At 38.9% G+C, this 13,590-nt stretch overlaps 1 protein-coding gene across 2 annotated transcripts in view; it reads left to right on the plus strand.

Moving 5' to 3' along the window:
* Positions 1–4,951: 4,951 nt before the first annotated feature.
* LOC105531144 (mitochondrial inner membrane protein COX18) overlaps positions 4,952–13,590 on the plus strand; it is a 13,048-nt gene continuing 4,409 nt past the window's right edge. The window contains exons 1-5 of one of the 2 annotated variants that reach the window (XM_011968981.1): positions 4,952–5,412; positions 6,583–6,683; positions 9,259–9,422; positions 9,769–9,890; positions 12,869–12,976. In XM_011968981.1, coding sequence (XP_011824371.1) covers positions 5,080–5,412; positions 6,583–6,683; positions 9,259–9,422; positions 9,769–9,890; positions 12,869–12,976 — 828 coding nt within the window. In that variant the 5' untranslated portion in view covers positions 4,952–5,079. Of the gene's footprint in view, positions 5,413–6,582; positions 6,684–9,258; positions 9,423–9,765; positions 9,891–12,868; positions 12,977–13,590 lie in introns of both variants that reach the window. The other variant, XM_011968980.1, reaches the window with a different exon arrangement.

Consider the following 13,590-nt stretch of genomic DNA (forward strand, 5'->3'; position numbering starts at 1 on the left):
AATTAGATATAAAATTTCACACTGGTAAAGCATAAACACTAACTAAAATTCATATAAATCACCCAGAGTTGATGATATTAATATGGTTCCTTGGTTGTCAAGTAAATCAAATGATTTCTTTAGTCTGAGTAAAGAGTAAAGCCTGAGTAAAGAGTAGAAAGATGACTTCTCAAACATATGTAGAAATTTGTAAACAGTACATTCATATCTTTTAGTTTAAGAAGTGGTCTTAAAATATATAAATTTGTTTTTCCACCTATGTTTAATATGCCCACATTTAAAGGGAGAGCTAAAAGACAGCCTACAAATAAGTATAGCTATGAAATAAAATTATAGCACTTTACTAAAAAAGGGATGTAATAATGTTATTTACCAAAGTATTTTATATATGACTTGCCACTATTCTATACATAAATTTTTTTTTCTTAATTCTTCCCTGTGTTAACTAGGGTTATTTTCTATTTGAGATAATCCTGTTGGAGAACAGATGCTATCCAATATTTATTACTACACGTGAGTTGTGTTGTTTCACAATACTGAATTTCTTAGTTGAGATATCTTATTTAAAAAGAAGGGGGGAAATCCCCTGTGTTTTCTTAACTTCAAAACTGTGGGGCCAGGGCATATAGATTGAAATGCTCCATATTTACTTTTGGGGATCAGGCTTGTTTAGTACAATACCATGGTTTTAGAAGTCTGTACTAGGAACATTTTTCAAATACATTTTTTATATTTCAGATGTAATGCAGTGCACTTTTATTTGAACAATAAAAAAACATAATTTTTTGAGACCATGAAGGTCTTTTTTTTTTAATTTTGAAAATATGTGGTATGTGTATATGCAGACTACATCATTCTTTTAAGAAGTGATTTAACTCGTGGACATTACACTTGGGTTAGTTCACACCTTAAATCCCCAAGTAGTTAATATCTCAATTACTGTATAATCAGTTTATACCATCCATTCCCAACAAAATCCCACATTTCATGCCTTTTCAACATACATTTCAACATAATCAACATATTTACAAACACTGACTTCAGTGTTTATAAAAAAGAAATTTCCCCTCCTATTTCCCATTACTGAAAAGTCAAGTCATTTTTATTGGTACACAAAAATTAATTTTTTTGTAAATGACTATACATATACTCATTTTTCTTCTTTGGAAAAGGTAAATAGCTTATTAACTAATCCTGTCTTTTTCTTCACAAAAATAATAGTCCATCTGTGTTTTGAATCAAATAACCTAAATACACATTTTGTAAAAATTTTGTACCCTATATTACTTATTTTTAAAACAGTACAGTGTTAGACTAAACAGGAAAACTCAAAGTTATAAAAATCTCTTCAGATCCTCTAATTTATTAAATCTATTTTCATGTTGATGTTTTTCATAACACTTATTCCCACAGATCTGGCATTACAGAACATTTAAAATGTACCAAAACATTGTTTTAATAACAGATTTTAAAATCAGGATTATTTCAAAAGGATTACAATAGCAAAGAAAAACCAAGTCACTGCTTTTAATCACTATGAGCAGATTCAGTATCCCTTTCTCAATATATTTTACTTAAGTAAATGAATCTATGCAGGTATCTTACACTTTTAATGTTTGCTGTCCTTGACACTAAATTCCGAATGTTCCTTAATGTCTTTGGAAATACATATCCTATTGATAAAGGCTTGCTTAAGTCACAGCATTTGATTAACTCAGGTGACTGGAATTTAAGATGGGAGCATCATCAGTGCTTTAATAAGTCTTAGTGTGTTGCACACCTTGATTGCAAAAATACGATCACTTGAATTTTGGATTAAGTGTAAAGGAAAATGTGCCACTGTGGCTTTGACGGAATACCTTTATAACGTAAACAAAGTATAAACCTAATATCTGTGGTGTAGGAGGTTGCATATTGTACTTCTGCTTTTAAATGAATTCACACTTTTGAAAAACAAAAGCCAACTTTGCATTTTCTTTTTTTTTTTTTTTTTTTTTCTTTTGAGACGGAGTCTCACTCTGTAGCCCAGGCTGGAGTGCAGTGGCCGGATCTCAGCTCACTGCAAGCTCCACCTCCCGGGTTCACGCCATTCTCCGGGTTCACGCCATTCTCCGGCCTCAGCCTCCCAAGTAGCTGGGACTACAGGCGCCCGCCACCTCGCCCGGCTAGTTTTTTGTATTTCTTAGTAGAGACGGGGTTTCACCGTGTTAGCCAGGATGGTCTCGATCTCCTGACCTCGTGATCCGGCCGTCTCGGCCTCCCAAAGTGCTGGGATTACAGGCTTGAGCCACCGTGCCCAGCCCAACTTTGCATTTTCAATGCTTGAAAACCAATCATAAGAAAGATGGCAAGCAGATGTCTTTCAATAAAGAGAAAAAAGCCAATTCTAGATTAGGTAGCCTTGGTTTTGAGAAGTAATGCCTTAAGTAAGAAAGAAAAACTGAAATCTTAATATGATTCTAAGGGATCACTAACAAATAGTTTATTTCTTAAAGGTGTTTTGTTGTTGTTTTATATATACCCTAGTAAGCTATAGTCATTTAGTTTGACAAACATTTCAGAAGGCATATTTGGGAAATGAGAGGCCTAAATGATTACATGATAATGATACCCCATAATCAAATTTTCAGCACTTAATTCAGGCCACTACAACAAAAATACTATTGACTGAGGAGATTAACAGAATGTATTTCTCACAGTTCTGAAAGCTAAGATGTCTAACGTCAACATGCCCGTCTTTATGTTTTCTGTTGAGGGCCTTCTCTCTGGTTTGCAGCTGGCTGTCTCCTTTTCAGTTTCTTCATGTAGGGCAGAAAAAGGTCATCTTGCTTTTGTCTTTTCCTTTTTTTTGTTGCTTTTGTTTTTGTTTTTGTTTTTTTTAAGAGACAGGATCTTGCTCTGTCACCCAGGCTGGAGTGCAGTGGCGTGATCATAGCTCACTGCAACCTCAAACTCCTAGGTTCATGTGATCCTCCCCACGCAGCCTCCCAAAGCACAGGGATTTACAGGCGTAAACCACCATGCCCAGCCTTGTTTCTTCTTATGAGGGCACTTATCCGAGAGCTCTACCTTTAAGACCAATTACCTCCCAAAGGCCCTACCTCCAAATATCATCACCTTTGGGTTTCAGAAAAGAATCTGGGGAGGACAAAAACATTCAGTCCATAGCAAGCTCCATTCTTGTGTTTGGCACCATGATAGTTAAGAATTACAGAGACTGCAGAAAGAAAATGTAATACATAGTCTCTTCTTAAGGAATTTAAAGTTGAGAAATTAACTGACATAACACTGATATCAAAGACTGGAATAAGCTAATTATAAATGTTGAACTTTTACAAATGTTTTAATACATTGAACAAGTTCATTTGCAAAGAGGATTGACAAACGATTTCAGTTGTTTCACTCAATAGTCGTAGATCATTTTATACTGTACTCTGAAACAAAAGATATAAGATAATCACAATGTTGTATAAACAGTGCCTATACATTAGTAGTAACACTTTCTTTTGCATTGGGCTTTAAAATTGACAAATACTTCCCCCAACATCCTCTACCAAGTAGATAGCAAGTTCTGGTCATCCCTATTATATGGATTAAGAAATGTGTTTATACAAATATATGAAATTAGCAGAAACTAAATATTCACAAATTTTATTTAGATCACAATATTCAAACTTAAGGAAATACTTTAAAATAAGAATGTAATATATGAACACAATACATAGCAAAAAATGTGTTCCCACACTAAAGTCTCATTTCTGACCCCTGATACAACTCCACAAAATTAAATCTTTGGAAATGAAGAACAGCTTACAGCTTTTTTTTTTTTTTTTTTTTAAAGAGATGGGAGTCTTAAGACTTTAAGAATTTAAAAATTCATGTATAGATATATCAGTCAGTTTGGAAAGCACATGAATTCCAGAATCCTGAGAAAGTTATCGTAGGGTACCCTTGGTTAGGTGCACAGTGAAGGGCAAACGATAGCTGCCGTTTGACATTACCCAACATTTGTTGGAGGCTTCTTTTCCTAAATAAATAAATAAAATCAAGGTTTACTCCTCACAACATATTTTGGTATGTAGTCTAGGGGTGACCCTTCGGTGGGGAAACTCCTCCACGACATTCCATTTTGTTGTTTCCAAGAACACAAAAGTAAAAACTATATAGTTCATGTAGATTCAACGTATTCCTTTTAACCAGAAGACAGCCAATGCTGCTGTTCGGGCTCTCTAAAACTTATATAGGATACAAGTAAACTCCAGTGAGGAATTCACCGTACTGCCAGTGAACTGCCAGTGACAGTTTCCCTTAAATGAAGAGATGACACTTTTATCTTACTGTAAGATTTTGCTGCTATTTACCATGGAAGACAAAACATCGAAGAAATTCAGTTTGCAGGTGGTGTTCAAAATACTAACTGGAACAGATGGGTCAATTAAATCTACAAGAGACTGAACTACCCCTCGTGCTTTAAGCATGCTTATTAACACTCAGGGTCAGCAAGAAACATGCGTCTCTCTACAAGCCGGCACTTTAGCAACGTGTGACTCGCGTATTATAATCTATCGTAATCGCTAGCGGAAGCAATCAGGTGCACGTAAAAAGGTTGGGGATCAGCTTCTGGTCACAAAAAAAAACACCGAGCAAAGATAATTCCACTACAAATGACGATTAGCGTTAGTGAAAAAGAATGGTTAAGTTACACGGTGAAGATGAACTTTGCAAGGCGAGCGCTCCCTAGAGAACACCCAGCCCCGCGGAGGGCAGCAGGCTCCACCCATGTTTGCAGTTTTGGTCCGGCCTCGGAGTAACCACCCTAGCAGCGGGAAGTTTCGCGTGTGCGCAGTAGGCCTGCCCAGTGCCGCGTGGGAAAGGCGGGACCTTCCTATCTCTTGCGTCATATCAACTGCGACGCAAGACGTCACCGGCTTGACTGGGAAGGTCAATCGCGGCTGCAGGCGGATACGCCTGCGGTTTATGCCCGCTGTTGCAGAAGCGTGCGCGTTAACAGCTTTGGCTGGCTGGTGTATGTCGGCAGGATTGTGAAGCCCGGGTTCCGGGCTCTGCCGTGGTGCAGAAATGCTGTGCCGACTCGGCGGTCGGTGGCTGCGGCCGCTCCCTGCCCTGCAGCTGCGGGCTAGGGACCCGGCGCTTGCGCGGGTTCCTACGAGCGGCGCCAAACGCCCCACTCTCTCAGTGTGGGCAGTGGCACCAGTCTGTGCAGTCCATGCGAACGGCTGGTACGAGGCCCTGGCCGCGTCTTCGCCGGTGCGGGTTGCGGAAGAAGTACTGCTCGGCGTGCAGGCCACCACGGGCCTGCCCTGGTGGGGCAGCATTCTGCTCTCCACCGTGGCCCTGCGGGGTGCTGTCACGCTGCCTTTGGCCGCCTACCAGCACTACATCCTGGCCAAGGTGAGGGGCGCCGAGCCGTGCGCGTACCCTGCGCTGCAACACCTGCGGCGTAGGAAGGCCGACATTCACTCAGGGTTTTCGATCCCACGATGTTGCCTGCTGCAGTGCTTAATGCTTAATCATCGTGACCATTTCATTGTGACCATTTTAGCGTTAAAAATAATTTAACTAGCATTAGGTGTGTTAAATATTTTGTGATACATGTACCTGTCATTTCGTTTGTCCTACTGGATTTGTACTCCAAGCACAAGTGGTTACTATACTTGCTCTCGGGGGACGGAGTCAAAGAAATCAGTCGCAGAAGAAATTGTGTTGGCGAAACCTATAAAATTCATGTCTTAAAAGTTTTAACAGCCAGTATGTCTGCAGCGTCTTTCGTCCCAAAGTATTCCAGCTGATCTTTTTTATTAGGAAGAAACTACTGGACTAACAGTTTGCGAACTTGATTCCTGTCCAGGCCCGACTAAGACTGTGGTCGGTTGCAGTCACTTGAACTTTTACTGCTGAATCCTTTTTTCTGAGGAATAAGGATAGCAGTACCTTCCTTGCCTACTTCACAACATTATCAGAGCAAGTCAGATAATACGGGTTCAAGTGCTTGATTATTCAAATGAGATATTTCAAAAATAGTGGCTTTCATGTTTTCAAGTTGTGAGCATGGGGGAAAAAAACCGGAAACAAAACAGGAACGGAATCAGCAGCAACATTAAGGCAGTGAGCCATTTTACAGGAAGAATGAACACAGGGCAGGAATAAATGCTATTTTTGTTTTTGATTTGTGGCTATCGCAGTGGAAGGTTCTTAACAGCTGTTTTCTCCGCTTACATTACTAGGAAATCTAAAGATGGAACAGTAGAGCTCAGGGTGCAGTTCTCATCTAATACTTATAACCCTGTGAAGTAGGTGCTGTTATATATTTTATATGTGAGGAAACCTGATTTTAGAGGTTAAATTACTTACCCAGGATCACATGGATAAGTATACATTGTGAATTTGGTTGTGACTGAGGACATTTTAAGCAAATTAACATCTTGTGCTTAGACTTAAGGTTTCTTGACATGATCAGTAAACTACATTTTTAAATGACTCGAGGGAATAATGTGAAAAATTCTGAGTGATTGTGAATAAAGATCTTTTATATGCTCATAACAAAACCTATTTTTTAGCTAGGTGGAAAATTTGCAGCCAGAAATAAAAGCTATTGCCAGGCATCTTAACCAAGAAGTTGTAGTTCGTGCAAATCAGTTGGGGTGGTCCGAAAGAGTTGCCAGGTAAGCAAATTATATCCATGTAAGAGCGCGCGCGCACACACACACACACACACATAAATAGTGATGTTAATTATAAGTTTGAGTATTCTGTAGTTTTGGCAGTAAAGTATTTCTTTTGCATATATATATATATATATATATATTTTTTTTTTTTTTTGAGACAGAGTTTCGCTCATGTTACCCAGGCTGGAGTGCAATGGTGCGATCTTGGCTCATCACAACCTCTGCCTCCCGGGTTCAAGCGATTCTCCTCCCTCAGCCTCCTGAGTAGCTGGGATTAACAGGCATGCACCACCACACCCGACTAATTTTGTATTTTCAGCAGAGACGGGGTTTCTGCATGTTGGTCAGGCTGGTCTCGAACTCCTGACCTCAGGTAATCCACCCTCTTCAGCCTCCCAAAGTGCTGGGATTACAGGTGTGAGCCACCGCACCTGGCCTACTCTTTTATATTTTCGTAAGTTATTAATATGGCATGATAGTTTCATATGCTGGACTGAAAGCAAAGAAATAAATGGACAAAGATAAGAGCATGTTCCTATTCTTTAGGGATTCCAGCCTATTGAAAAAGACAGACCTGTAATCAAATAATAATGTCAGTGAACTAACTACTCTATAAAGATTATGTACAAGGAGCTAGATCATCAAGGAAAGTCAGGGCAGGCTTCGCAGGATGAAGGTACTTTGCCATTTTTTTGTGATATTTGTCAACAAATGACGCAGGTTGTTTACAATCTTGACCGTTTGGGAAAGATACAGCAGGTAATAGCCCACAGGAAAGAGGAGGTAGAAAACGTAAGTGCCACAGTAGAAACACTTCGATAGCTAAGGTACTGTCCATCCTTTGTGGTTATTCTGTGCATTTGTCTGCCTGGGTTCTTGGAAAGTCCCAATCTAAGGGTGCTTGGCTGTGCCTAAGGATGTCTGCATTCATTTACTGGGAACTTACAAGCCTCCCTGCTTCAATCAACTCCTTCCTTAATCAGTTTCCCAAACTCTGATCCTTATTAGACTATGACAAATTATTCTCCTTTTTAAGCAATGAAAAAGGGCTTTGTGGTATCAATCTGTGTTATGTATATATTATTAACCATATATTTTTATATAGGTGTAAATTTCCCAACTATTTTTAATATGAGATTGTGTCCTTTATTTAGTATTAAAAAGATCTGACATTTTAAAGAATCGTGGTGATAGTTTAATGTCTTTATTTGGTAAAAATTAAAAGTTGACAGAACTATAGTTTTGAAATTTTACTGATCAAAGAAGTTGAAAGCTTCAGCCATAGGCCAAAAGAACCAAATTAATAGCTGCTTGCCTGGGTTATCAACGCAGCCTAGATAAGACTTGTGGCACTTTGCTTAAGCCGTACTGGCAGGATGGTTGTACAGATACATCCTTAGAGATGTTTCTTTCTAGGAGGAGACATCTGAGGGCTTCTGGCATTTTCTTTTTTTTTTTTTTTTTTTTGAACAAGACAGAGTCTCCTTGTGTTGCTCACGCCAGTCTCAAACTCCTGGCCTCAAGCAATCCTCCCACTTCAGCCTCCCAAGTAGATGGGATTACAAGTGCAAGCCACAGTGTTGGCCAGCTTCCTGCATTCAATAGTATTGAGTCTTCAAAGGTGAAAGACAGTGTGTCAGATGGACAGCCAAGAAAGTGGGCTTTCCACACAGATGATATAATACAGTACTTCCAAAGGCATGCCTATGCGGAAGTCTGATTTATTGGACAAACTAAAGTCATTCAGGGGCCAGAATATGCAGGTGTCTAGAGGAGTAACGAGATAAAATTGGAAGAATAGGCAGATGTGAAATTATGAAGGACCTAGAATGTCTTTGTGTACTGTCTTATTATACACTATAATTTGACTAAATTCAGAAAAACTATTGAATGCCTCCTCTGTACAAAATGTATGATACAGGAGATTTAAAGATGAATAAAATAGAAGACTTTCCCCTCAAGAATACTTTAGTTTCTGTTTTTTAACTCATATTCTCTTGAACCTGAAGGAAGACTATTCTAAAAAGTAAAATTTCAGGAAAAAAACAGTAGTAACTAATGGTTAACAGAGAAACAGGTTAAAAATATCTTTGTGAGATAGTTGATTGAAAAATGGAGACTATTTTGACAGGCCAAGAGCATACACAGTATAAAACCACATAGCTCCAAAAGGTATATTCAGAGATGAAGTGATTAAGTTTGGCTGGAGTGGAGAGATTTGATTAAAGTTTGCCTTTAGCTTCCATATTTCCAATATTAATTGTAGTTATACCATGTCAGTAGTGAAATTTACTTTAAAAGCCTAATCAGCCAAAGACCACCAGAGACAAAGCCTGTAGTCTGACAATTTCAGATTGTTATGTAACTTATTTACCATATTGTAGAAGTTTTGATAAAAGGCTTTATTTGCCTGTTCTTTAGGGAACCCCTCAACATGCCTGTGACAGCTGAAACCCTTATACAAATCCTTTAGCTAATAACTACAGCAGGCACTATTTGTGCTATGGAAATAAAGCATGATTCTTAGATGACATTTCCTCTTTCCCTTTTTTTTCCACTAACCTCAATCTAGGCTCACTTATCTAAAGAATATGAAGAGGATAATTTCAGAACTGTATGTGCGAGATAACTGCCACCCTTTCAAAGCCACTGTGTTGGTTTGGATTCAGCTTCCAATGTGGATCTTCATGTCTTTTGCTCTCCGGAATTTAAGCACCGGGGCAGCACATTCAGAAGGTAATTATTATATAAGTCTTCTCCCAAAGAAGTTCTTTAACATTGTCTTTGTACTAAAAAAAAAAAAAAAAAAAAGCATACTTTTCACAATTAGGATATGTTCAATATCTTCCTTATAAGAGCATAGATTTTAAAGTGTTAAGTGTAAACAGATTGTGTTGAGGACAACATTTTGTATTGAGAAAAAAATAGATATATTGTGAGTGAAAAACTGGAATAAATCTAGTGCAGATCTTTCCTGTGAGGGACACTGTTGGAATTGTCAGACTACTTATTTATGTCTTATATATTTTTCTCTGCTGTTTTTAGGACTTCTGTTGTTTTATTTATAAAACTATTTTAGCAGGTTTTTCTGTTCAGGAACAGTTAGCTACTGGTGGTATTCTGTGGTTTCCTGACCTCACTGCACCGGACTCCACTTGGATTCTGCCTATCTCTGTTGGCGTCATCAATTTGTTAATAGTGGAGGTCAGTAGTTTTAAATGAAATTTGTTTGCCATTTATTGGGATTTTTGTTGCTGCTGTTCTGACTTCAAATCTATTTTTGTTTGAGTTGGTGAAGATAGCTCTGAGTTAGAAGTGAGATCCCTTTGTTCCTGATTCCACGTCAGGCATTGGCCTAGGCCTCTGTGGGCCTCAGAACTCTCGAAATTAAAGTAAAAGCACTGAATTAGTACACTTCCAAGTCTCTTTCAGCTTCAAAATTGTATGATTCTGATACATAGAATTTTGTGATTTGCTTTTGGTAAAAACAGTAATGAAGATGCCTAGTCAATCTGGTTGTATTCTTACAATAGACTGGTGTTGGGTGTGTGTTATTTAATATGTAAATTTGTAGGCGGGGAACACAGTCAGGCTCTGACTGCTATTTTCTTGCTTTATGACCTTAAAGAAGTCATTGAATGTCTTTATAAGATGAAATGGGAAAAACATACACATAGGAAATGTGACCTCTCAGTCATGTCTTTTTTTTTTTTTTTTTTTTTTTTTCGGATGGAGTTTCACTCCGGCTCCCAGGCTGAAGAGCAGTGGCGCCATCTCGGCTCATTACAACCTCCACCTCCTGGGTTCAAGCAATTCTTTTTTTTTTTTTTTTTTTCGTTTCGGATGGAGTTTCGCTCTCCATTACACTCCAGACTGGAATGTAATGGCACAGTCTTGGCTCACTGCAACCTCTGCCTCCTGAGTAGCTGGGATTACAGGTGCACGCCACCATACCCAGCTAATTTTTTGTATTTTTAGTAGAGACAGGGTTTCACCATGTTGGCCAGGCTGGTCTCGACCTCCTAACCTCAGGTGATCCACCCACCTCGGCCTCCCAAAGTGCTGGGACCCAGCTCTCTCAGTCATGTCTTAACCCTTATCACAGGCTGCTTTACTCAGCAGTTTAGGGAAAGCATGAATATAATTTCATAAATTATTCTCAGACTCTGAGTAGAACAGACTGAACTGGAAGAAATCTTAAAAATGATTTACCTCAGGAGAGATCTCCCAGACCTCATGACCTCTGATCCCTGTTTGTGAAATCTAATACACTCCTTATTCTTTCAGATGAGGAAAATGAAGATGATTTAATATAAGGTCTTGAGTGAAAGTTTCTTAAGGAAAGACTCTACCTGTAGTCCAAATATGTTTCCCTAAGAGCACTAGCACTGTCCCCTGTGGTTGGTATTCAGTGAATATTTGGTAGAAAGAAGGAAGTGATAAGCACGAGGGTACACTGAATCAATGTCAATCCCCTAGTCTTTTCCTCTATGTCTTCTAAAGACTAATGAAAGTGTTTTCATAGTGGGGCATGGTGGCATGTGCCTCTAGTTCCAGCTACTCGAAGCTGAGTCAGGAGGATTGCTTGAGCCCAAGAGATGGAGGCTGCAGTGAGTTGTGATCCTACCACTGTACTCCAGCCTGGGCGACAGAGAGAGAGACCTCATCTCTAAAAGAAAAATAAAAGCTTATTAAAAGCTTATTCTTACTTAACATACACTATGTTCAAGACATTTTGTTTGTTTGTTTGTTTATTTGTTTTTTCTTGAGACAGAGTCTCATTCTGTTTCCTAGGCTGGAGTACACTGGTGTGATCTCCACTCACTGCAACCTCCACCTCCTAGGTTCAAGCGATTCTCTTCCCTCAGCCTCCCAAGTAGCTGGGATTACAGGTGCCCGCCATCACACCCAGCTAATTTTTTGTATTTTTAGTAGAGACTGGGTTTTACCATGTTGGCCAGACTGGTCTGGAACTCCTGACCTCAAGTGATCCGCCTGCCTCAGCTTCCCAAAGTGCTGGGATTACAGATGTGAGCCACTGTGCCTGACCATAGGCATTGTTATAAGCAATTTACATAAGTCAACTCATTTACTTCTTAGAATAACCCTGTGAGCTAAATATTATCCTTTTTTAATGCAGAGAAAGTGAGGCATAAAAATGTAAAACTACGTAGTTTGGCTCTAGAGTCATAATTATGCAGAAGTTTGTTTTTTTTATTTTTTTTCCTCCTTTTTTTTTTATTTGGAAACAGTCTTACTCTGTCTCCCAGACTGGAGTACAATGGCATGATCTCAGCTCACTGTGCCTTCCAGGCTCAAGCGATCCTCCCACCTCAGTCTCCCTCCCAAATAGCTGGTACTACAGGGATGCCACCACACCCAGCTAATTTTTGTATATTTTGTAGAGACGGTTTCACTATGTTGCCTAGTTGCCTAGGCTGGTCTCAAACTTCTGAGCTCAAACAATCGGCCTGCCTGGGCCTCCCACAGCGCTGAGATTACAGGCCCCCAGCTTTGTGCAGAATTCTTAAGTGGAGCCTGAAGAATCCTGTGACAGTAGCTACCATATAAATCATTGTTAAGTGGAGCTTGAAGAATGCCGTGACAATAGCTACCATTTAAATCATTGCCCTTGTTTTTTGACACTTTGTGCCAAAAAAGTGTCATTTAAGAATTTAAGAATTTGACATAATTAGTAAGTGATTTTTTGTTGTTGTTGTTGTTGTTGTTGTTGTTGTTTTTAAGAGACAAGATCTTGCTCTATTGCCCAGGCTGGAGTGCAGTGGCATAATCATAGCTCACTGTAGTCTCAAACTTCTGGACTAGAGTGATCCTTCCACCTAGGCCAGTTATTAAGGTTTTTAAAAGTTGGATGATCAAGCTGAGTGTAGTGGTTGGTGCATGCCTATTATCCCAGCTACTTGGGAGGAGGAGGCGGGAGGATCACTTGAGCCCAGGAGTTTGAGACCAGCCTCAAACTGGTCTGTTTGACAGCAAGACCCAGTCTCAAAAAATAAAAAGATGATCAGCCATATAGATTAATCAGTGTTTTTTGTGTATATATATTACTTTTATTAAAGTGTAGATGGACGCCAGTGAAAAATCAGTTTGTATTTTAAAGCTTATCTGATTTAATATGCATTTTAATAATCTTTATGCATGTATATGTTCTACCCCTTCAGATTTCTGCTCTACAAAAAATTGGAATATCTCGTTTGCAGACATATGTTACATACTTTGTCCGTGCAATGTCGGTGTTGATGATTCCAGTTGCTGCAACGGTACCCTCAGTGAGTAAGCACCAACATTGTGTGTAGCATGTGCTAAATCCTCTCTGACTTTAGCTTAGACTGGCTGGGATCTTGCCTCTTCTGTTGAACTTCCTCTCTGACTACTTGATCCCTTACCAAATCAGTATTTCTGTGGTAACGAATCTGTCTCTATTTCTTGCCTTTTTTAAATCTTGCAATGTGTTTTGCGTAATACCATGAATATAGTATTTCTTCCATTTGACTACTTGGTATATGGAATTAGTTCTACCTATGTAAACTGGAGCAAAGAATTTAGCACTTAAAAAAGAAACAAAACAAAATGCTAAGACCATTTGGGTTCCTGTATGGTATTATTTAATCTCATAACAACTCTGTGAAATAGGTAAACTTATCCCTGTATATACCTAATTAAACTTTACAGAAATAGAAAAAGAAGCAGTTATGTTTGCAGTTAGTTCAGTCTTCTGCATGTTTCCCACAAATACTTTAGAAGTTTCTAAGGAGGCAAAAGCTGTGTTGGGTATATCTCTATGTTTACTCAGAGCCAACACATAAAGTCAAATTCAGTTGTTGTTAATAGTTAGGGTGTAGCATATATAAAACTACTTCATAGTATTTTTTTTTTTTTTTTT

Source organism: Mandrillus leucophaeus, unplaced genomic scaffold, assembly GCF_000951045.1.
Source record: "Mandrillus leucophaeus isolate KB7577 unplaced genomic scaffold, Mleu.le_1.0 Scaffold868, whole genome shotgun sequence".
Taxonomy (NCBI): Eukaryota; Metazoa; Chordata; class Mammalia; order Primates; family Cercopithecidae; genus Mandrillus; species Mandrillus leucophaeus.